Source organism: Ptiloglossa arizonensis, chromosome 6, assembly GCF_051014685.1.
Source record: "Ptiloglossa arizonensis isolate GNS036 chromosome 6, iyPtiAriz1_principal, whole genome shotgun sequence".
In the NCBI taxonomy this organism is placed as follows: Eukaryota; Metazoa; Arthropoda; class Insecta; order Hymenoptera; family Colletidae; genus Ptiloglossa; species Ptiloglossa arizonensis.
In genome coordinates this window covers 26,415,911-26,441,333 of record NC_135053.1, presented here as the reverse complement: position 1 = coordinate 26,441,333, position 25,423 = coordinate 26,415,911, and the positions used below count along the sequence as shown (strand labels likewise).

Here is a 25,423-nt window from a genome sequence, read left to right as displayed (position 1 = left end):
ACTTGCGACCGAGATCGGCCCGGTGAGAAAAAGTTCCATTTTGCGTTTGAAAGGTAACGAATTCTCAACGAGAAACATGCGAATCAAGGTTGAACCAAACGGTCCGAATATTAAAAGCAACGCGATCGAATCGAGTTAATTACCCGCGTGATAAACAGCGAGCGTCGTTTTCAAATATCGCGTTCACGATGGATCTCAACGTGCGCGTCGAATTGCACGGTTATCGAGCATCGATGCCTTAGGAGCAAGTCCGTCGGTCGGAAGGTTTCCGAAACTGCGATCAATCGTGGTAATGGGAATCGAGAACTGACGTAATGAGACGAGACGAGACGCGACGCGACGCGACGCGACGCGACGCGACGCTCGACAGTCGGGGGTGGGGCACAATTTCAAAGTGCGCTTCAACAGGGGAGCTGGTTACGCGAGAACCGGGTTTCGATAGAGGAAGCGAGCGACGCCGGTCTCTCGACAAAGGAGTCGAGTTGGGTGCGTGTATCGTAATGGAAAACTGGAACGGGTCTCTTGCGGTAGACAGCAGAGAGAAGCATCATCGTTACACAGGGTGTCCACCTAAAAACAATCGAAACGTATAAAACTTCGGGAAAATTGTCGTTGATTACGTATTTCCTTTTTCGAAATCTCGTGATGCAGAAAAGTTTAACAAGAAGTCTCGTTTTTCGATGAAAAAGTTCATTCTGCTGCTCTATCCAAATCGAATCAAAGGGTCTTTACGTTTCGTTCCCGATTTAACAAGTTTCGTGGGGATGAATTGTCAGGTTAGAAAGTTCATCAGGGATCTGAATGATTCCATAATTTTTCTGCATTTCTTTGGTGGTTGTATTTCGGCAATTGGGCTTCGATGATGGTATTCGGCATGATTTTTGGGCCCGTGTAATCTTCAACGTCTCGATCGTTTCATACCCTGTCGTTTTTCCACCAATACGAACGCCCAGGCTATTTTGTACATTTTACTACTTCTGTGTCGGACTAGTTCGATCCGACTGCTCGCACCGTCTAATACTCTTAAAATAGGATGGCCGACAATTTTCGCACGAAATGGTCGAGAGGACCAGAGCCGGTGAAACATTTACAACCTGTTAGCTTCGAAACCTTGACTGACCATTAAAATTTCAAGGAAAATCTGCTTTAAAATCAAAACTTGAAGGTTCTCGTTTTATTCTTAACGAGTAGCCAATTATGGTTTTAAAAATGGTTGTTTCTTAAACAATGGTCGAAATGGAAAATTCGAGCTACGACTCGTTAAGAGGACACGTTTTCACCTCGTAACGGATACGATTACTCCATTCGAATCGTCGCGATTTCCTAGCCGTTTTTTGGCTCGGGGTGTTTTCGGGTACTGTACCCGTGCCCGAGGACGCTTATCGATTTACAGGAGGCAATTGCTCAAGAAGCCCCTTTGCTCGTAACACCGGAGATCTCCAGTCTCTCTCGACGGTTGCTCTTGAATCTCGAGGGTCTATCGCGAGCCACGAAACTACCCTGCCGATATTATAATGTCGCTCTGCTCGCACAATGAGACGCGAGACGCAATTTTCACGACACACACTATTTTTCGACTTTCCGAGATACGTTTTCTGTATCTTTTTACGCAAAATTAATCTAGATCGCGCAGCAATAAAACGCTTTGACGGGAAAATATTTCTCTTCTATTGTTCTATTCGAAATTGAAAATTATCCGTATCAATTTACCGATCGTATCATTGCTCTCGTACCGTAACGGATCGTTGATCTTGTACGCGAAACGCGCGTGGCAGCGTTTACGGTGAAAAAATATATCGTGGTATATTTATTTTTTTCGCGCAGCGTTTCTATCCGATTTCTGTATAGGATCACGTTATATAATTCCTTGATAAAATACGATACGTACGACGAAGAAGTTGTTTGGCCACTATTTACGGAAGTTTCTGTTTCTCTCGTAGAAAAAATGTGGTTAACAGCGAAGATTCGTTAGAGCTTCGTGGGAGTTCCTTGTCGCACTCGACCGTGATTAAGTTGTAACGCAACGAGTTTTTCTAGACTTTTTTTCGACCCTTCGATTACCCTTGACGCTCGCTCGCGAATAGATAGTTTAAACTCGTTAAACGCGACACTGACTTCTAAGCAGATATTTCGCGTCGCAGTTCCTGTCTCGTTGCCCCGAGAAACGTGATTTCCGAGACGAAGGGACAAAGGAACGAAAGGTGACGCTTCGAGTACAGGAGAAAGCAGGAAAGAGTCGTTGACAGGGGCAGGAAAGAGAATCGCAGGAGAAACGAGAACGAAGGGCTGATTCAGTGCGACAACGAACGCAGTCCTGGAGACGATTCTATAAAAATGAAATAACGAGATCGTGAAACGAAGCGTGTTTAGAGGAAGATTGCGAGCAGCGCTATAAATATGCAATCTAGAAAAAATGTGTAGAGAAGAGAATTTCTTGGTCGAGGTGGTGATAGGCAAGTAGAGGAACGAAACATTCCAAGTCTACAAACAGGGAGAAGAAAGAGAAAGAGAAAGAGAAAGAGAAAGAGAAGAGAGAGAGAGAGAGAGAGAGAGAGAGAGAGAGAGAGAGAGAGAGAGATGCGTGGAAATCGAGAAGATAAAAAAAATAGCGTGTCTAGCTTTATCAAGCACTAAATTCAAAATCACCAAAAACAGAATTTTCCAAAACTAAAAAGCGATCAAACTGGATAGGGAAGACGGGGAAAGCGGATGGCACGAAGGGTGGGGGTAGGGGAGCATGGAAGGAGGATCGTACTTTGTAGGAGCGAAGAGAGGACAAAGAACAACGGTCTGCAAGGTGGAGACTAATCGAGTGAGTAATCAAGTAAGAATTAGTAAAGTATCGAGGACGGAGTAATAAAAGTGGTGTGTGTTTCGTTTGTTTGGCGGGCATTAACTAGAGTCTTAAGTGAAAGTGAGTACATCATACGTCATGTCACCATAGCCCACGGTCGTCATCGTGACAACGGCCCACCAGAACGCGTCCGGAATGGACTTGAAGAACGAATTCTCGGAGCCGGCCTCCGCGAAGTATACCGCCGATGAGAATAGCACCACACCTGCAATGCAAGGAAGAAAACACCGGTTCAGTGGGTTTAACGCCCCCGGTGGCTCTGTACCTCATGTCCCCGTAGCCAACGGTCGTCATCGTGACCACCGCCCACCAGAACGCGTCCGGTATCGATTTGAAGAAGCTGTCCTGCGTGCCCGCCTCCGCGAAGTATACCGCCGACGAGAACAGCACCACACCTGAAACGCACACAAGAGGAAGACACGCTTCAAGACACGGTATTTTAGCGGCCTCTAGCTCTAGTCGTCGACTCAGCCCTCTCCTTCCGCGGTTGGATCCTGCAACGCGACCGACGACCGATCTCCCTCGACGCCTCTGTTCCGATCTTCGCCACTGACTCTGCCTCCATGTTGAACAAAGCTCGTCGATCGAGCAAAATCGACGAATTTACCGGATTCGGACTTGGATCGTTCCTCCGGAAATTGGCAATGGACGATCCGCACCTTGGTTTTTCGGTTACCTAGATCGTTCAGCTGCCAGCTTCTAGCGAAGATTTGCGGGGAGACTTACAGAGGGATTTTCTGCTCTCTTGTTTTTAATTTCGTTCGTTTGTTCGTTCGTTCGTTCATTCGTTCATTCGTTCATTCGTTCGTTCGTTTGCTCGTTCGTTACGTTTCTTGCATGTAGAACGTTCTACCGGAAACAAAACGTGCGAGTATCTACCCTTTATTTTCGACAATACGGAGAATATTTCGAACATTGTTCGAACGGTTGTAAAGAAAAGGAATACGATGCGCGGAATATTTAATAATTTTGTTTCAAAGTTACGATTCTTTAGAATTTTTTCTTAACAAAAAAAAAAGCTTTTTTCGAGTTTCTGGTTTAGCGATCAGAATAGGTGGTTTAGAAATGTATATTCTATCCTTTGCTCTGTTGCAGAGGAAAACGTTAAATTGTCCCATCTCGTTTGCCGTACGCGTAGCTAAAACGCTACATGGCATTATCGCAGCTGTGTGACGTAAGTGCGCAGAACCACAGTCGCCGACCGTAGCGACACAGCGGCTCGAATTTTTCGAAACATCTAACCTGGTAATGGTGGATTTAGCCTTATCGAGGCCCATAGCTAATTACTTCGAAAGGGAAGTGTTATTGTTACGAAAATAGATTTATCTTCCGATTATACGTTTCCGATAACTGCAGTACTTTTTAATAATAATAATAATAATAATAATAATAATCTTTCCTCCAAGGTTCTGAATAGCAATTTCAATTAAATCGATCGAATCAAAGTATAAGGCACTTTACGAGGCTCAAAGCTGATGTTTCTTTAGATCCACCTCTGTAATCTAGACGCTACGTGTCGTAAGAATCGTTTAAAGTTTCGAATCGATTTATGTATCCGTGATATCAAGAGATACTTGGGTGTTCCGTTTCCGGTAGAACAGTCTGCACGTCCGCAGATATTTAAATTCAAAATTCAAGAAATTATCCTCCAGCGATGCGTTTGCCAATGCTGGAAGAGCGTCGATGAGACGTCGCGTAGAGTACCGTTTATGGTTACGTTCGAACGCTGTGCATTTGCAAAGAAATGCGCATTGGTAAGATCATCGCTGGAAGGTTTATCGGGACCTGAATTACGAATCCATGGACGAACGGGGGTTGTAAATATCTCGCGAAATCCTTACCGAGGGTAGAACGCGCTGTTGCAATGTCTTGGATTCCGAGAACAAAATAATTTCACAGATTAGTCGAACAAACGTTTCCGTTTCATTTTCGTTTCGTCGCGGATGCAGGTAATCGAACCGCAAGTTTTCGATACCCTGTTCGTCCCTTGTATTCGCGTTATGCGTCGTATTAGGATATTAAAATTTTTACGATAAATGGGGGAAGTTTCCGTGGAAGTAGACACGATCGAAGCAGAAATTGCGCTCGAAGCATGCCTCGTCGCGCGAACGAAGCTACGCTGTCGCTAAAAGTTTCGAGTGGTACGCCGGTACGTAAACGAACGACATTAATGTGTCCGAATTAACGAAACGATGTAAATTGCGAAAGAAGCGCCGGTGCGAGCGCAACGCAACGCAACGCAACGCAACGCAACGCAACGCAACGCGATATAGGAAAATCTTTGATCCGTTGACGCGAATCTACCCGAACGTTTTCACGATAAGCGTAGATTCGTCCACGTGACTCGAAACATAGGGAGAAAACGAACCAGTCGATCGAATTGCTGGGCGGCAATTTGGATTCTGATCGCTCAATTGCTGGATGATTCAGCTACTCGTACCGTCGACGAATCCCTTCTCCCTAAGCTCGATATTCTAAACGGTCATCGTTCTGGGAACTTTCGTCGACGCAAATTCGTCGAACATAAGTAGCACAAATTGGAAGAAGAAGTGAAACATCGTAAAGGCAGCAACGATAGTAACGGAACGGAACAGAACGGAACGGAACGAAAGGAAACTCACCGATGAAGAGGAAAAAGATGAGCAAGCCGAGCTCCCTCATGGAGGCCTTGAGCGTACGACCGAGGATCTGAAGGCCTTTACTGTGCCTGGACAGCTTGAATATCCGGAACACCCTGACGAGCCTGATGACCCTGAGTATCGCCAAGGACATGGCCTGGTTCGTGCTCTTGTCCTGCGGGCTTACCGGCGCCTTAGGTACATCGATCGTCTCCTCCTCCTCGGCCATCACGGTGCCGAGCGTGATGAAGTAAGGAATGATCGCGATGATGTCGATGATGTTCATTACGTCACGGAAGAAGTTCAGTTTATTTGGACATGCGAGGAAGCGCACCGATAACTCGAACGTGAACCAGATGATACAAATAGTCTCTATTAGGAAGAACGGGTCCGTAATGTCCGGCACTTCGTCCTCCTCGATCTTCGTGCCGTTCGTCGTCGTGTTGAAGACCTTGTAGTGTTTGAACTCGGGCAGGGTCTCCAGGCAGAATATCACGATCGACAGGAGGATCACGAACACGGATATTATGGCGACCACCCGGGCGCCCTGGGAGCTCTCCGGGTATTCGAACAACAGCCAGACTTTCCTTTGGAACTCGTGCGTCGGCAGCGGCTTCTCCTCCTCCTTGATGAACCCTTCGTCCTCCCTGCGCGTTCGTGCACATTTACACGTTGCTCCAAAACGTGCTAGGTATCCCGTGAATCGTGATACGGCCGAAGCTGATGGGAAAGTTTCGTTCCAAGTTCTCGACTTGCTTTATTTGTCGGTCGCACCACGAATCATGGGACACTCTGTCTACAGAATCGAACGTATTCGAAAGAGAAGGTCTCTTCCTTGAACGGTACGCGCACGCTTCGCGATTTCCATAACTACGGACGGAAAGAAACGGGAACTTACAAAAGAGGGAGGAACGGAACGGAACGGAACGGAACGGAACGGAAACGGTTCTAGTAGTTTTATTACCGCGGCGGTAACGAAAGTCACGAAACGGGACCACAGCCTGTACAGAAACCACAGAAACACGGAGAAACGAGAGATCGAACCTTCCCCAGGGAACAATTTCCCAGGGATCCACAACCTTTCCTTTTTCTTTTCGATACTGACTCCGTTTTCGAACAAATAACCGTGTCGTAAAATTAATTTTTCAAAATCGATCTTACGTTCGAATATAATTGTCGTAGCCTGTTACGCGTTCAAAAGTGTGCTGTACAGGCCGTGACACGACCAGCGAACCAGTGACCTAAACGTTCATCGTTGAGACCGTCTTTGTTCAAGTTTCCGTCTAACTACACCCACGACTTGTCTTCGTAACGCGCGGTGTTTTTCGTACCTGAATTTGTTGGTGGCCAGCTCGCCCAGCTCGTAAAACTTGATCTCCTCGGAAAAGACATCGAGAGGAACGTTGACCGGACGACGCAGCCTGCCGCCACTTTGATAATAGTAAAGTATCGCGTCGAAGGAGGGCCGGTTCCGATCGAAGAAGTACTCGTTGCGAAGCGGATCGAAGTATCGGAGCCGCCGTGACGGATCGCCAAGGAGCGTGTCCGGAAATTGGTTCAGCGTACGCAGTTGCGTCTCAAACCGTAACCCGCTCACCTGTCGGGATCGAAACCGATAATCGATTATGTTGTTACGCCGCAGTCTATCCTTACCCGTAATCCTCCTTTTGTCACCCGGTGCCCGGCTAATTGGGACGCCAGGTCAACGCGTTTTACCCAGCTTAAACAGCTTTCGACAGCGATTCGCTAATTTTCCAGGGGAAATGGAACCGATCTCGTTAACCTTGGAGGTTCGAACGCACTTGTTTTTACGCTCTGTGCCGTCGACTCGGCCAGAAATTGTAGAACCGTGTGCGAGGAGCGTGTTCGGAGAGACGAAAAGACTCCGAGGGAATCGGTTGTCTCCGTGAAAGAGCTTCGAAAAGGGTTCTTCTTTCGAAGCTAAAAGTTGCTCGTTTCCCGAGTAACTTTTATCTTCGCGAGAACGGTGCCCAGAAGCAAACGACCTATCTCGTATGTTGCTATCGGGACAAACGTTCCAACCGAAATCTAGGATGTCGTTAGAGAAGACACTTTGAAAAAGTTCGTCCTTCGATTTAACGAGCGTCGTTGTTACTCGTTACACCTGAACGTAACGTCGATTACCGCGCCGCACCGCCGCTGATTTCTTTTGGCTCCCAAGGAACGGGCTTTCTTTTCGATTCTCCTAGCTGCAAGCGGAAATCTAATAAACGAAACTGGGCTAATTGCGTCCCGCCGTTAAAACGATTGAAAAGAAAAAGGACAAGTATCGATTATAACTGTCGCGGTAGGACCTCGATCGAGAGTGGTGCGCGTCCACGGGAGTTATCTTCGTCGTTCAGAAATTCGATTTATTCGGATAATTCGAGAATCAGAGCTACGATCACGGTAAACCACCTACCCGCCGTTTAACGAACGAGGATTCGCCGAAGCGTCGAGAATAATTCGATTCTTCGCGGACGAACGAATGGGACGAGATCGGAGGAGAGGTTACGCGCGACTTTTCTTCAATTTCGACATTTTCCGACGGATACTTATGTGGACTCAACGTCCGTTACGAAAAATGTTGTCTCGAGAATCGTTCTTCTCGAAGTTCTCGATCGTTGTTGCACCGACGAAGCAGCTTCTCTTACGTTTCTCTTACGGTTATTTTGAAAATATATTGTACATTCGTGGTCGTCCAATTTTTATACATCGCGTCGATTCGACTACAAATTGAATATTGTTCTCTCGTCCGGTACCTCTGTTTCAAGAATGATCGAACCTTTAGTCGGTAACGCGTCACAATTATAATCTGCTTCATCGGTTGCGGTTAACCGTGATTTGCGATCCGTGTACAAATTAACGAATCGTAGTCTTTGATACCACGATTCGAGACCGATTCTCGAATTTTATTCCGGCCTGTTCGAGAGAGACACCAAGAGTAGACAAATTGGCACCTGTACGGTATTCCGTTCTTTAAAAACTTCACGCGTACAGGATAAACATCGATCAATTGTACACGGTGAATCACGCAACTCGATCACCTTGGTCGTTCTCGGTGTTAATGGACCGATCCGAGTCTTGTTTTTCCGATAGAGGATCCGAGTTTTCAAAATCGTCGATACGACGAACCGTAGATGATCGATCTTGAAAACCTCGAGAAAAGACCAACGCCCACGTATCGTATTTAGCTCGCGGTCCACCCTGAGAATCGAATATGCCTTTTCGAAGGAACCGACCGAAAGAAGGATTTATCGGAGACACGCGAACATTTTGCCGAGATTATTTGGAAAAGCAGCCAAACGACTGGCACGGAGTTCGCTCGTCTCGGTTCGGAGAAGATAAAAGCGGTGGAAAAAAGAAACGAAAAGCAAAAAAAAAAAAAAAGAAAAGAAAAGAAAAGAAAAGAAAAGAAAAGAAAAGAAAAAGCAACAACACGATTCCTCTCAGGAATCTTCGGAGCAATATTTACACGTGTAGCGTAAGCTTTAGAAAACAGATAGAGGAAAGGGTCATAGTTATCTCTTACGTAAAATCTTCGACGGCGGCTTTGCTTCGCCTCGAGTGTCTCTCTTGAAGATTTCTCGACGATCGAGAAAACGAACCACGGAGAAAGGCGTGGAATCCGATCTGGCGCAGGAAACGGATCGGTACCGCCAATTTTTCGGAGAACGATCGAACGGTTACTGTAATTGGCGCAATGCAGTCGTGTCATCCACGAGGACAGATAATTCCGTTCACACAATACGACCTTGGTACTATATTGCCCCTGATTCCAAGACGAACTTGGACGTTTGCCAACGGTACGGCGGTCTGTAGGTCGTTTCGTGTCTCGAGATAATCTTGCCTCGTCGAAAAGAAAGAAATACGAACGAAGAGGGACAGCACGGGATCGAGGAAAATATGCATTCGCCTCTGGAGAACGCGCGGTAATCGATCCGAGTAACGAGCTCGTGACAAACGAACGGGATCGTTTATCGGCCGCGGTTGTTTACTCGCTGCGATGAATCGAGATCGAGAAACGATTCGCACGATCGAAGCCCGCCGCGTTCGACTACGCCCTCCTCTTCCTCGTTTCGACGTTTATACTCTTTTTCTCCGGCGCGTCGAACGGAGCGACAAGTACGCTCCGTTGTTCCGAACAATCGCGATCGGATTCACAGGTCGGTAGGTTTTTCTCTATTTCCACACGGGACTTTCAGCGCGGAATTTCGACACCGATTATCTCGACGTCCCGATAGAACCGGGGGTAGGAAAGATACGAAACACCCGCGCTAGAAACGTTTACCATTTGAATTTTTCTTTCCGCTCGTAAGGTACGCCAACTACTCCTTTTCGTTTTGAAATTTCGAAATGAGAAGGAACCGCAACATTGACCGAAAGTGAATTTCTTTCGGCGAAATAATCAGTTGTACGAAGAAAAGAGAAAAAGAAAAAGAAGAAGAAGAAGAAGAAGAAGAAGAAGAAGAAGAAGAAGAAGAAGAAGAAGAAGAAGAAGAAGAAGAAGAAGAAGAAGAAGAAGAAGAAGAAGAAGAAGAAGAAGAAGAAGAAGAAGAAGAAGAAGAAGAAGAAGAAGAAGAAGAAGAAGAAGAAGAAGAAGAAGAAGAAGAAGAAGAAGAAGAAGAAGAAGAAGAAGAAGAAGAAGAAGAAGAAGAAGAAGAAGAAGAAGAAGAAGAAGAAGAAGAAGAAGAAGAAGAAGAAGAAGAAGAAGAAGAAGAAGAAGAAGAAAAAGTAGCAAGAGTCGATAGCAATTCGACGAAAAGGAATGCGATTAGGTCTTGCAAAATGTTCCGACACGGTCGTTTGAATTACGTTTGAAAGGAGAATAGATTCCTTGGTCGAAAAGGAACGATGGTTCGTTACCTTCCATCGATGATCGTACGCGACCGAGAATCGAAAGCTTTGCGCGATCGCGTTACCGTACGTGTATTCTACTTGCTAGCCGAGCGTCGGTAAGCGCAACCCAGCTGCCGATCCGTAATCGCGTTCGACAGCTTGGGATCCGATCGAGCCGCGCGTGTCTCGGTTCCTGCTAAATCGCGTTTACGTTTTCGGGCGGTAACTGGTTTCACCGTAACCGGTGAATGGATGTACACACGTGTGTGGGTGTACGTATCGACGAATCGATCGTAACGATCGTTTCCCTTCGATGAAATCGCGGGGGTGTCGGTAAACCGAGTGTACGGCTACAAGTATGCTTACGTTGATGACGACCCTTTCGCAAAAGTCATGATCGTGCGGTATGGGCTCGAAGTGCGTGACGCCTGTGTATTGGGTGTGGGGGTTCGGTCCATCCTCGTCCTGGCTGCTGAGTTTCGGCAGCGATCTGGAAAAGAAAGACGCTCGCGTCGTTAAAATGTCCCGCCGGCCGCACCGATATAGCACACGTATAGTACACACGTGACACTGTACAACCGTATATAGGATGTAGAAACGAAAACTAGGTTGCGCTACCTCTGTACTAACAGCCCCTATACCAAGCTATTCTTTTAATGAGCTACTAGACTGGTAAGCCGCTAGGTCGACAGCCTAGTAGAACTGCGATAGCTCGATAGATCGGTGAAGCGACAGGATCGCTAAAGAATTAAATCCGGGCCGAGTCAGCTACTCGATCGCTAGATCGTTGGCGAATAGGAAGGCACTAACGTTCCTACGATGGAATGTTCGATTAATTATCCGGCTACTGGAGTGGAAAATCGCTACGCCGCTAACTGACTCTACTGCGATTGGTTGGCCGAGAGAAACAGGTAAAGTTGGAGGATGAGGCTGGGCTATCGATTACGGATCGTAGCGAAGTTACGAGGATGGATCGGAAAGCTAGGAATTTTCACAAAAAATCGGACGGATCGTCGAGTCGATCGTTAGCTTGGTACGTACACCGTTAGGAGACTTGCGTGACTCACGTCGACGAAGAAAGCTGCGGATCCATTTCGATCGAAAGTTTGGGGGCCGATTGGCGATAAACAGGCAGGGCGCCAAGCGAATACGCAAATCGTAATCAACGCTCGTCCATGAGCTATCGAAACGACGAGCATCGTCGAGCTCGTCGCCAAGAACCTTGCGTGCTTTGGCCGTCATTGTTTTATCGTCGGTCCAGTCGCAGCTGGATTCCAGGAATTGTTCCTAGGCGATATCGATGCGGTTCGATCCTCTCGTTGAACGCGATCGAAAACTTCCTCGGAAGTTCGACGTTTACTCTCTAGCTTCGATGTCCCGGATCACGTATAAATCCTCGCTCGATACGAACCTTCGGAGAAAGTTCCTCCGAGTCTGCTCACGTTACGTTTCGTTTCTTCGATTCACGGATACACTCCCTTACCGGATAAAGGAATCGTTTAGGGACGAAAAGCTCGCAATATTGCTGTACGAAGAATCCGTTCGATCGATTTCGTAATTAGACGGGCACTTGGGCTCTTGAAATCCTCGACTCACGTTATGCGTCTTTATCGTGCCGCTGGTCGCGTTCATCCAGTCATCGGTGGAACGCGAACGACGTATCGCCCTGCGAGCGCTAGACGTCCTAAACCCTTCTATTCTTCAAGTTTTGGAAACATTTTGTAAAACGATCGGTACAAATATTTGTTCCTTCCTTCCTTCCTTCGTTCGCATCGGGAACGCGAACGTTTCGAGATACAAAAACAAGTGGATGTACGTATGTATGTATATATTGTGGCTGTAACATCGGTAAATGTATGTACAATACGGTCGCATCGTTTCGCAACTTGTAGCTGTTCTCATCGAGAAAACGAGACGGTACGTTACATTCGATATCGCCAAGGAAAAGACGTTGTTGAGCGTACGTTTCTCGAGTCGTCCATTAGCATTAAATTTGCCAAAAAGAATGTAATCGATGGCACGATCTTACAGATCGTCGCAAAAATATTTGTATATTTCACTGGTCGACGTTAAAAGGAATTTTTCGGAAAAGGAATAAAAAAAAAAACAAACATACGGAGACTCGGATTTCTACCAGTGACGGTGACCGACGCCAAAGGAAAAGAAGTACGTGCTGCTCGAGATGCAATATATTACGAAATTTTTCCAGAAAAATAGTATTTACGATTCGGTTGCATCGGAAACGCAAGTCACGGATATCCTTAATTATCATCATCGTCATCGTTATCTACGTCACCGTCGTCGTCGTCGTCGTTGTCGTCGTCGTCGTCGTCGTCGTCGTTGTTACGAGGCAAGGACCCTTCGATAATAGTAAATAGAGACGACGCGAGCGAAATTACGAATAAACGAAAGCTTGCGACCTAGAAAAAAATCTACGACACGATGGACACTGTTGGCCAATCCGTACGTACGGTCGACACGGTTGTTTTTACCAATCGCGGTATGCGGTATTGGTTAAAGAATCGGAATTCTCTCGAGTGTCCTAGGCGGAGAATCGAATTTAAAGAGTCGAGTATAATCTAAAATTTATGGTATTTTCAAGATTCTAGGATTCTTAAAGAGCGTGGATGATTTTATTAGAAAATTCATCGAGTTCTCGAAACCGTGGATTCGATTCTTTGGCAATGCTCCGCAAAATCCAACGAAGGAGAGTGAGTGGCCTTTAGATGCGTCTAAGGACGTATACATATGTACGGAGTTGTTTCTCCAGCAGTCGAAACTCGTTTACGACCCGAAAGAAGGATTTCAAAGAAGAGATGCTCGCCGAATACGTCGGAGGAGAAACATTGAGCGTCACTTTCCCCGGAACTTGTCCAAGTAGAATGAGAATCGTGAAGAAGGTGGCGTGGCACGGCGTCAAGGTGTTCCGCGAGCAAAGCAGCGAGACGCCAGAAAGAAAATGAAAAGTGGGAACGAGATGTGCCGCCAAAGAGCATCTTCGCGCTCCACTTTGCGGGGCCGAGAGGGTGGCTGTTGGGTCGATTCTCGAATTTCTTCTCGCTATTTTACAGAGAGTTTCAACGCTGAAACGCGTTCTTTGGTTTTTCTCGATCGAATCGACGGGAGTGCGTTACTCTCGTCGAACACACCGGATTCGAGGAGACCAACCCTTCGTCGTAAAGAGCGTGAAATTTGAAAATCGATACGTACACGCGATACGAATCGTGTTTCGTTGTTGTTTCCTGCGTCGGCACCACCGCTCCTTTAAAGAAGCCAAGGTCGATATCGCGATCTTGTTAATCGTTGATACGATCACCGATCGACGCGAAACGTATTCGAAGAGAATTACCCCAGCATCGCGCCGCGAACAAACGTTCTTCCTCCCTTTCCCGCGGAAGATCGCGAACGATTCCGTCGAGAGACAAAAGACCGATTAGCTCCGAGAACGCAACGATTCTCGGCTGGTGGTGAATCGCCGAGCAGAGGCTAGACACCGCGGCCGAACAAAAGAGAGCCCAGCCAGACGAATTTTCCGAGCCGAAAGTTCTTTGTTAGTTAGCGGCGGCCGCTGCTCGATGCCGGATGCTGCTCGGGAACCTTTCACGCTCGCCGCAAATTCCGCCTCAAAGGTGCTCTACTCTCGAGAGTAGACGGTATTCCGCGTTAGCGACACTCGTACCGCTGCTTTCTGCCGCGACAGCGACCGAACGATGGATACCGTTTCGACCGCTACAATACGATTTTCTGCGCGCGTTCCTCGAATCGTTACTCCGACCAAATTTCTAAAAGATATTTTTAAGTTTTATCTTTCGAGGTGATCTTTCGGGAGCTCTCTCGAGAGGTTTTCAGGGATTCCGAGAACCGTTGAAATACGCGGAAAATCGAAGAAATACGCGGATAACGGGAAAACCGTGGGAAGCGTGGGAAGCGTGGGAAGCGTGGGAAGCGTTTAACGCGAGTTCCGTCGCGTTTCCCGTGGGTCCTGCGGTACTTTGTACTCGAATAATTAGTACCGTTGGGAGATGAAAAGATCCGTTCGAATGGGTGTCTCCAAGTAAGGAGCTCGTTACGTGGTCGTGTATCACGTAGACAAAAGTCCACGTACAACGTGTTTTCCGTCGGCTCGTATTCCGAGTAGGTACGTTTATAAAAGAATTTTTCCACGCAACTCTGGGAACACCGCGTCTCGGTTTCCACTTTTTATTTATCACCACCGGTTAGCAGTTGTTAATTTCTTGGAAACGGATCGATTCAATTTCCCTCGCGTTCGCAGCGAAAGCGAAATTGGCGCGATCCCTTTTCGTTAGATTTTCTTCAATTCGAGGCGCGTAGAAAAAGGCCAACGTCGCTGCGAAAAATCGATATTTCAATTTTGTCGTTTAATTACGTCGCCAGAGGCGGGACAACGGCCAACTATTTATCAAAGTCTGGTCGTGACGGCCGACGCGGAGCGAGGGCAATTCTCGGTTCGCGGAGAAGATAGAAGAAAAATATCGGCCCGTGGATCTAACGTACGCGTCGAATTAGTTCACCGTGATGGATGGTTTATTCCTAGAGCACCGATGACAGTCGATGCACTCGGTGCACCCGGAGCGTAACTGAGAATAGCCCGACGTATCGCAAAAATAGATACGGCGTTACGTTGCGCGGTCCACCGACGAGCACGTGTTTCCTCTCGTTCCTTGGATCCGACGGAACGATCCCGGTCGGTGGAGTTTCTTTCGTTCTCTGGCCGTTCGAGCTATCGGGCAAACAATTTTCAACCCACGAGAGCGTAATCCTTTGAAAAACGAACATTTCGTCGATGCGAGGGAACGTCTCTTACTTCTTGCGCAACGATCGACTTCATCGCGAAGAAGTTCCAAGACGTTCTTGCATCTTAATTACCAGAGATCTTTTTCCAGAGCGATCCGTTCAAAATCTTCTTCGACATTCGTTGTGTTTTTCCGACACAACGGACGTTGCTGGAGCAAGATCGTGTAACAATTCGTAAAAATTACTTTCGAGAGGTTAAAGAACCTCGAGAAAGAAGCTCGATCGTACAAGGTGAGGGGAGGTAACGTTCTTTGCGTATTTTCGAGCCGAGGGGATCGAGGAGCTATCGCGGATCGCAAGTTTCGAGTTATCGTTATTGTTCGACTCGGACGCGATTATTTCCCGTATTAGAGCGGTTGCCTCGCGGCGAGCAGCCTCTTTCAGAGTTTGCCTTCGAAACGAAAGTACACGAGCGTGCGTAATTTATGCTCGGTAGAAGCACATTTATAAAAGTGTTCTCCAATTTGTTTCCCGAAAGGATTAATTCGAGTCTTCTCGTTGATATCCATTGCACATTTCGAGCACAATGGCGACATTCTGCCCCGACCGCGAATCAACGAAGACAAAAATGAGAATTAAAATCGACCACGGTTTGTCATTGTCGCTGCGTTACAATGGAATTGTTCCCACGGACGATCGTCGATAGAAGTCAATTAAGAAACACTCGAAGGAACCGCAATTGTTATCCTGAACTTTGATGTCGCCTAATTGGAAGGAGCGTCTGTCTCTTTGCTCGTCTCGCGATCCAGTCTCTGTTAAGATACAGGGAATTCAATGGCTGAATGAAAACCGTTTCCATTGTTAGCGTCGCGAGGGAGAGTTTATTTCCACTCGTCAATGGGGATACCGGCGTGCAGGGAAAAAGGACTCGGTTCCGGAGCCCACGTATCCGAAGAGCGACTGAAAATAGCGCGTCGTCTCGCGGAAATAGCGAGTCCGTCGTCTTGTACCGTGACCCAGAAACCACGTGCGCCTGTCGTTGCCCAGCGAGAAGAATCACGCGGCCGACCGATCGACCGACCGACCGACCGACCGACCGACCGACCGACCGACCGTGTAACCAAACGACACAAAGGGCGCGACCATTTCAAAGAATACGCCAGTTACGGTCGCGCACTCGTCGGATCGGTTCGCAAAGAGAACGCATCGTTTTTTCAAGGAAACGATCCTCCCCGGTGGTATCGTTCCATCCAGCGAACGCAAAAGGAAGAGGCGAAGAGCAAAGCCCGATAACACGGTACATCGACGGTTGACCGAGGCGCGGGAGAACGCGTTTGCGTTTCTTCGAATTGTACGTTGATAGGAGACGTTCTCGGCGCACGGTTACGCACACCTTTCGATACAACTTGTTGTACAACTACGACAAGCGCTCTTGTTTCGACGTTTGATCGCACTGCTCGTTCGTGTAGACGAGAAACGGATCGCAATCCGAAAAAATGTACGAACGTCGGTGACGAAACGGCCGATGGGAAAGCTCGGAGAAATATTATATTTCGAACGAACGAGGCCTGCATCCGGGAGCTTCGAGTAACACCGTTCCGAGTACAAGCTGTGCAAACGTAAACGTTCGAGAACGATTCGCGAGTCTAGTACGCTTTTGTACGTTTTCGTTTCCTCGAAAGGTCGTGAATTTAGGAGACAGATATCGAACGATTTTTACCGGAAAACGTTGTACGCGTGTAACGACTACTACAACGGAAATGGACATTGCCGCCGATGTGTCGCGAATGCTTTCAACTTCCGAACCGAAAGAAAGCACGGCTTTCGAACAAAGATGCACAATTTTGTAGAGTAACTGGCCAATTTCGGGCAGAACCGTGATCCACGTATCGCGAGGAAGATGCAACGCGACGGCATCAAAATTGGCTCGAAGCTTCGATCGTTGCGATCGAACTTTTCTGCGCGTCTCTCGTCTCTTCTTTGATCGGTATTCACGCCTCCCCTCCCTACCGATCTTGTTACCTTCGTAACGTTCGTTGTTTCGGTGATTCGAACCTTTGCGTTTCGGGGCTGCAAAATCCGCGAACGGTTTTCCATCCCGTTCCCGAACCAGCCGCTCGCAATACGTTTGCGCACGTCATCGAGCAGACCTACCATCGTTCTCGACGCATCCCGTCCGCTCGCTCGGAGCGAAAAGATCACGGGATTAACTCGAAAAGGAATTTACCGACCATCGATCGCATTTCCCTCCAAGAGTTTGTATCGGAATTCGGACACGGTTCGAAAGGCTAGCCCGACAATTTGAAGAACCAGCTTCGACAACGATCGATCTAGCTTCCGTTGGGAATCTATAGCGTACAGGACGTTGCAGACCGCAAGAATCGATTCCCAAAACTCGTCCCGTCGAAACTTCCCACACTTTATCCGAATAGTTGGCCCGTGCCCTTAGACAGCCGCGCGAATGGAATTAGTTCTCGACCGAAGGTCCGATCGCTAGGTCGGATTCGCATTACCAATTAGAGGCTGACACCTTTCACGGATCTCTCCTAGGCAACGTTAGTCTGCCTTAATAGGCATCAACCACCGGTATACGCGTTATATATGTGTGTGTATATATTATATATATATATATGTATATATATATATATAATATATATATATACACACACACACACACACACACACGCGCGCGCGCGCACACACACACACACACACACACACATGCACACACACATATGTATATATACATATCGTGCACATAGAGAGACGAACCTACGCTGGTGTTGGCTGAATGTGTGTACACTTATGCACGGAATATTCCTGACCCAGTATCAATGGAAGTCGATAATTTTAACTCGTCATCGTGCCGCGGTATATCTCGCTGAAAAACTCGGTGGAATTTAATGGACGCTGCCAAGGTTTGCAATACGGACTGGGTCCACGATAACGTAGTCATGACTTTTTCCTTGTTCCTAACTTTTCAAATTTGTACACTCTTCCGTTTTGGCAAAATTAGGTTTCGGAGGATTCGGGGTTCCTTGTTGCTCGGCATTATCGATCGACGCATCGCGAATCCGCGACTCCGAATCGAGGCTGTGTACACGTATCTTCGGCGGCGTTCTCTCCCTCGAAGAGAGCAATTATAATTTTCATTTTGCTTTTGCTTTCCAGAACCAGTACGATTTTCAAACTCGGCTAACTGTTCTAACATCACCGAATTCGAAGGCGCGAAATGCGAACAAACTTTTGACTTTGTTAAACGTATTCGATAGGTTCGATACCGCGCCAAGTTTCCGGTAGAATTTTAACAAAGGATTAAAAGTTTCGCGTTAAGAAAGATGGGTAAAGTGAGAACGAGCAAGAGAGAGAGGGAGAGAGAGAGAGAGAGAGAGAGAAGTTTAACTCGGATCTCTCGTTTAACGCGACATCGTCCCAACGAATCGAGCTAGCCGAATTGTCGACGGATTTCTTTCCCTCGAGTCCGTTGTTCCAAACGACTAACGCCTACGAACGTTCGTTATCTTTCGGGTCGGAAAGAGTTAACGAGCCGCAGTGCACGAGTCACGATTCGCGTTCCCATTAAAGAATCTGCGTTACGCTTGGAGAAAGTAGAATGGCGAAAGACGTGCACCGAGAAAAAATACGAGAACAAACGATTAACGAATCGATGGCATTCGCGAGCGATAATACGTTGCACCGACAAGCCGAACGAATAGGTGTAGCTCGAAAGCAGTCTTCTTCGCTTATTCATTACCCGGTAAACAGCAACTTCAACGTGTCGTGCAAAAATAGAATACACGCGTCCTCGATATTAAAATATTCGAGTACCCGTGCGCGCTTTCGTTGCTACGGTTGCGTACTTAAAGGGGGATGTCACGGAAGACGTTGGAGCCTGTTCTCGAAAAACAGAGAGAGAGAGAGAGAGAGAGAGAGAGCGATTCCGGCAGAAATTTCAACCCTTCGCGCGTGTTAAATCGATCGCGGAGTTCGAGGCTGACGCGAACGAACGACCTTTGTTTCCGAGTGTTCGCAATTGCGGACGTTACAGATTGAGAACGACGAGCAGACGGTGCAATCCGTTTTCATTAGATAAACGTAATACGGTGGCACGAAAGGAAGAAAGATGGATAATATCGAAAAAAGCGACGGAGCTTTCGGTAGCTTACGAGCTCTGAGGGCGTTTATTCGAATCGTTGGGATTCTCTGGTAAAAATCGATTCGATCGTTTTCGTCAGAGGGGTGCGGTAAAGTCGCCGCGACGATCGAAGACGATAAAAGTTAGTTTTTCTTGGAAGGCTCGGTTCGGAGGAAAGAATTCTCGATAAGGTTCCTTTACCGCGGAAAAATTTCGAGCTCGCAGCGCGGAAGAAGGACCATCCGTCCTTTCCGCGGTGTTCCACCAGCACCCTCGAGACCTCGTTTTGGAAATCGTGCGCGTGCATTCGCGCTCTGGCATAATCCAGTACAGAGTTGACCCACATTAGGAGAGATCAGCGACACGAAGGCGAGAGGAAGCTGACGCTGCATGCATCCCCGAGGCGCGGTCTGTCCCTGCTGGACGAGAACGTCGAGATCCTAACGACGGCTCGGTAGAGGCTCCAAGACCCCTGGGTTCTCGAGGAGCAGCTGCGGCCATCGGGGGCGGACTCTGTCAGCCCGGTTCGTCATTAATTCAGACGAGTTCGAGCTCGAGAGCTCGAGAAGCCGAGAAGGAGCCTTACCCCGTGATGCTGTTTCCGTCGACGGCACTCGTTCGTCGCATCGAGTGGCTCCGAAGAGACCGGCGAAAAACTTCGATGTTGCAAATTTTTTGCACGTCGCGAGGACTTGCACGCGACGCCTCGCTTCGTTGGAGATTCCGACACTCGACGGGAGTTTCGCTTCGCTTCGATTCTAGCGAATAACGCGATACTCGTTCCACGAACTACCATGAAAATTCCAACGATTCGAGCTCGCGAAAGTTCCGTTCGCTCGTAACCAACGATTCCGCAAGGTACTCGTGCGTAACTCGCCCGTTGGATCGTATCTCTGTATTTCCTCCGGTCGAATCGCGGGCCGTTTCCTCGAACGTTAGATTTCATCGCGTAACGAGCACTCGCGTCGATCCTACGATCCGCGTACATACCTTTCCATCGATGGGAAATTTATTTTCAACCTCTTTCGGCTCTATCTACCGTGAAAGGTGTCGCTTTTACGAATCCACGTTCAAAGCTGGAAACGTTCCGTTTACGACGAACCGAATCCCGTTTAATTTCTCCTCTCATTTTTTCCTTCCATTCGAACGACGAGAGAAAGGAATACCGGGTGCTCCTTGAATCGTTGCAGTCGGTAGTACCGGAGTCGGGAAACGCAGGGGAGGCGGAATCAAAGAGAGTCTCGGTACAAACGACTGTTTCGTTAAAAGCGAAATGGGGGAACGTCGAATAATTGTGAATTATAACGAAGTTCACGAGGCAGCGGAACGGTTGCACGAAACGAACGAGCGCGGACCATCGATCCGCGGACACGGACGCGAACGGATTTTGCATGCGCAATATTTAAATTTCCGGACGCGTTTCGTTTCGAATCATTACCCCGAATGGATTCGCACGCGACATCGCGACGTTAACGTTCGTCCATCGGATGCCCCGCTTTTCGACAAAGGCCGGGTCTCCTCGATAACGCGGCTCGTCCCGGTTGAATCCCGAAAAAACTTGTCACGTTTCTTCACGAGCGATTCGTATTCGAACGAAAGGCTGGAATTCACGGTCGTGGCGAGTCGCCTCGATCGGACGAAAGCTTTCGATTTTAAACGTCGTCGAACCGAGACGACCTCGAAACTTTTGAAAACGAAAGCGCGGTAAGTTGCGAAACGCGATTCCAGCGCGCAACGAGTACGAAAACTCGATGTTCGAAAGTAGGTATCGTTATCGTTGGAATTTTTCTTCGATAATTTGCGATCGTACGCCGAATTTTCTTTAGCGGTTAGCGAACCGTTTCGCGCGGCATTTGCGCAGAGACAAATCCCGTAATAAAGTTGGTACCCACGTTAGCAGCCCTCGACCACCTGCAAGCCCTAAAACTCGTTCCAATTACTTCGTCGGTCGTACGTTCCGCGGAAACTGGAGTCTCGCGTTAGCTGTGCCGCGGTACAGAAGTTTCGAAACGGTCGGTTACGAGTGCACGCGCGAACGTATCCGCACGCACGCACGCATACGCGCATTTCTGAAGGAGCGAGCGAGCGAGCGAGCGAGCACGCCCACGCGAGAAGCGAGTGCAAAGAGAAAAAACCGTCACTCGACCAGGCGAGAATCTCCATCCCCGACCACTTGCCGCGAAGCGTCGCCGTCGCCGTTGTTGTCGCCGTCGCCGTCGTCGTCGTCGTCGTCGTTCTCGTTGCCGTTGCCGTCGTTGTCGTTGCGCGTGCATTTCGCGTCGATGCTCTCGCGACGCTCCGGCCCTCTTTGAAATAAACCAACGCTACTCATAGTTTTTCCTTTCTCTCGGTTCGCGGCACGGACCTCGTTTGGGTAAGTGGACCTCTGCACCCGTTCCGCTTCGTTTCGTTCGCCACGATGATAACGATATCAGGTCATTTCGTACGGCTTCGCGTATACGCGGTCCACGAGATTTTTTATATCGCGTGGTATCCGACTCGGTCGAGACATTTACGGTAGCGGGTTCGGGGTGTTCGAGCCGTGCAATTGCTTCGGCCGACGCGGTTCGGCCCACCGAACGTCTCCGCCTTTTTCTTTCGAGCCGGAGATTTCTCACGTATTCGAGCGAGTCGATGAAAAGTTTTGTCGGTGTACTCTGCAAATATTTGCCCATTCGAAATATCGCGTGCAACGTATCGTCGAGGTAGTGCGCGTAACGGAGAATTCGAAGGAAAACAATGATACGACCGAACAGCGAGAAACGGTAGAAAGGCGTACGAACGAAATAACCTCGCGAACGATCCAACCGTGTTCGCGGACTCCTGGCGTATTCTACATCGTATTCGGTCTTTCGTGTTTTACCGTTCGGATAGAACGAATCGCGCTACAGTTCGCGACGGAGTTACTTCGTAAATTTGGCAACGAATCGGCTCGATTTGTTTCAGCCACGAAAGGTACTCGAATCGTTTGGCCCGAGGCCATTGAGCGGAAAAGTTGTACCATTAATTATTCCATCGAAGCGCCGAGCTTTAACGAAGTAGGTCGAAAACGATTTTATTTCGATACTCGACCGTCCCGTCGCCTCGTATTTTTCGAGTACTCGAGCAAACGAGCGAAACGCAAAGAAATTCATCGGCCCATCGAGCGCGAAAGACGGAATCGTTTTCTACTCGCTGGAAAAACACGAATCGATTGAACTCGTCCCGCTACTTTCGAAAATCTCGACGGCGCGTAATCCCGTTAGATCCGTTCCATTCGTTCGTGTAAAAAACGAAAAACCGTTTCTTCTCGCGGTTTAGGCAATTACGCAAACTGGTATTCCGTTGATCTCCTCGTTGCGCGTTCGTTGGTTCGTTCGTTGCTTTAGTTTTTCCACGAAAAAATTTCGTATTCGTAACGATGACGCGCAATCTTCTTCCGTACAGTGCGTTTCGCGATACACCGTTTCGAAAAAGTGTACACAATTTCGAAATACACGGAGCGGTCGAAAATATATTTCTTATCGGATCGATCGAATTTGGCGCATCGCTCGTATCCAGGATTTCTGGGATCCGATCTATCGTGTAGATCGCAGGGCTTTCGACGCGTCGAATGCGTTTTTCTCGCGTATAAGTATTTCGAGCACGGTTAACCGTTCGTTTCGTTTACTCGCCTCGTCGCTACGGGGTAAGTATCGTTTTCGTAATTTCCTCGTCGAAAGAGCGCAACGACGCTTCGCAAAGGTTCTCCGTGTACGGTACCTGTTCTTGAATTCCCAGGCCGTCGGAAGTATCGGCAAATCGAGACTAAACTATCTCCTGCCAAAGTATCGGAGTCTCTATTCTTAGACACCCTGTATTTACGCGCAACGACACGGATACGATCTCGAACGCGACTACGCTCGTGAATTTATTTCACGAAATTGCGTCGCCACTTGTACATCCTGACCCGTCCACCGATTCGTTGTTCGTTGTACACGGTTCCGCTCCGCGTATTACGTCCATAAATATTTATGCGGACAACTACGCGGTAATTGGACGAGCCACCGAAACCATGGACGGAAGATATTCCTGGTCGGTATCGAGTCGCGATCGATCGTTCCGGAAAAGACACGGAAGGTTTGCTCGGAACGCTCGTCTCGGGATGCTTCGCTAACGGAAAATTCGGGCAAGGATGTTGCTCGTTCGCGATTCAAATTCCACTCGAGTCGGTGAAATATCGCGACATCGTCGCTGAGCAAGAACGGAACGCGAGAAACGAGGAATCGCGGAACGCGTTATCGCGTGCGCTTGGACCGCGATACGAGACGAGACGAGACGAGACGAGACGAGACGAGACGAGACGAATGCTTTCCATGGAGTAGACCACGGTCAGGAATGACTACCTATTTTTAGAGCTCCTCGAGCTTAGCGAGACTCGATCGTCCGCGGCACGACTATTAGCGTAATTGCTGGGGCGCGCGTCCCCCTTGACTCTAGACACCGAGCTGATTGCACAGCCGGAAGAAGAACCGAGACGCGTCGTCCAGCGACGGGATCGAGCGTATCGCGAGCTGCGTGGAAAACTAACATTTACGAAATAACTTTTAACCAACGAAATTTATCGCTCGTTGGCGACACGCTCGTCGACCGAATTTCGAGCTAGTACTTTGCGATACGAATTTAAGAAAATTCGAAGGTTCGTAGCTTCGCGCAACGCGAATACAGAGTCGCGAATATCTCGAAGATGGATAGACGGGAAAGTTATCGGGAAACTGTGCGATCGAAACGTTCGCTATTTCGACCCGATGGAGGAAGATTCCGAAACGAGTACGATTCTTGAGAACGAAAGAGCAGCTATCGGAATGGAGAGATTCCGACGCGGAGCGGAAAGCCGGTCCGTGGGAATCGGCGGGTACGAAATTGTGTCGCGCTTGTTACTCTTTTGGATCGCTGGCCATTTATTCGGCTCCCCTGCGTCGTCCTCGTTCGCCGTACGGTGAAACGCGCGAGGCTCGCGAAGAAAACGTTCCCGCGCGGCTCCTTCGCGGTTTTCTTTCATTGCGGTAATGCCGTAGAGACGACGGTCCTCGGGTATCGGTGTACTCGGTCAAAGTCGTAAACGCGTTCAGGTGCCGGTACTCGCGCGGCGTCTCGAGAGACGTCGAAGATCGCCGCGAATTTCCGAAATCGAGATATCGCGCGGCGATCCTCGACTCTTATTATTTCGCGACTACGCGTTCCTATTCTTGGATCCACGTGAGAGAGACGCGGTACGGAGTTCCTCGGATCCAAGAACGCGACCGTTCCAGTCGCTAAACGCAAGGAATCGAGAAAAGTGACTTGCGTCGAACAACGTCTATATCCTAATCTACGCATTCCCATCTACGTACATTGGAACGATCTGGTTAAAAAGTCTCTAATACAGCGGCTGCGGACTAAATTCTGTGAGCTAACGCTAAGAGGCTACGCGAGGCGTAACAACTGAAAGAGATCACGTACAACATCGAGATTTCGTGTCGATCTAAAACTCCACTACGCTAGATCGGGGTTAAAAGATGCGTCCACGGTACCGGACGGTCGTCCGGTCGAGGCAATAGTAGTAGTAGTAGTAGTAGTAGTAGTAGTAGTAGTAGTAGTAGTAGTAGTAGTAGTAGTAGTAGTAGTAGTAGTAGTAGTAGTAGTAGTAGTAGTAGTAGTAGTAGTAGTAGTAGTAGTAGTAGTAGTAGTAGTAGTAGTGGTAGTGGTAGTAGTAGTAGTAATAGTAGTAGTGGTAGTAGTGGTTGTAGTAGTTGGTAGTGGTAGTGGTAGTGGTAGTGGTAATGGTAGTAGTATTAGTGGTACTAGTATTAGTGGTAGTAGTAGTAGTGGTAGTAGTAGTAGTGGTGGTAGTAGTAGTAGTAGTGGTAGTAGTAGTAGTGGTAGTAGTAGTAGTAGTGGTAGTAGTAGTAGTAGTAACGGATGACAGTAGTGGTACAAAGTATACGGTACAAAGACGTACAAGAGAGGTGCTCCGTCGAGCGTAACGCAGGTTCGCATGCAAAAGGTAACCTCGTACGATTGACCGATCGAAAAGATAGAGAACGAGAGACGTGGATGGTTTAGTAGTAGGTCCGTACCTCGTGTCGCCGTGTTCCTCCGCACCATTCCGGTGGGGGCGTAGGTCCTGCCTCGGTTTGAGGACAGGGGTCAGCCCCCATTTCTCGATGAACTCGGTGCGGGAAATCTTGGCGCTTCGCGGCGGTTACGAGAGGGGGCGAATCC

General features: G+C 48.2%; 1 protein-coding gene across 6 annotated transcripts in view; it reads right to left on the bottom strand.

Annotated features, from left to right (window-relative positions):
• Shaker (potassium voltage-gated channel protein Shaker) overlaps positions 1 to 25,423 on the bottom strand; it is a 128,648-nt gene that overhangs the window by 3,781 nt on the left and 99,444 nt on the right. For 2 of the 6 annotated variants that reach the window (XM_076315436.1, XM_076315438.1), the window contains 4 exons: positions 10,678 to 10,801; positions 6,804 to 7,069; positions 5,476 to 6,119; positions 2,930 to 3,059 (listed from right to left, as the gene is read on the bottom strand). In XM_076315436.1, coding sequence (XP_076171551.1) covers positions 2,930 to 3,059; positions 5,476 to 6,119; positions 6,804 to 7,069; positions 10,678 to 10,801 — 1,164 coding nt within the window. Of the gene's footprint in view, positions 1 to 2,922; positions 3,060 to 3,119; positions 3,250 to 5,475; positions 6,120 to 6,803; positions 7,070 to 10,677; positions 10,802 to 25,423 lie in introns of all 6 variants that reach the window. The other 4 variants (XM_076315440.1, XM_076315441.1, XR_012992584.1 and 1 more) reach the window with 4 other exon arrangements.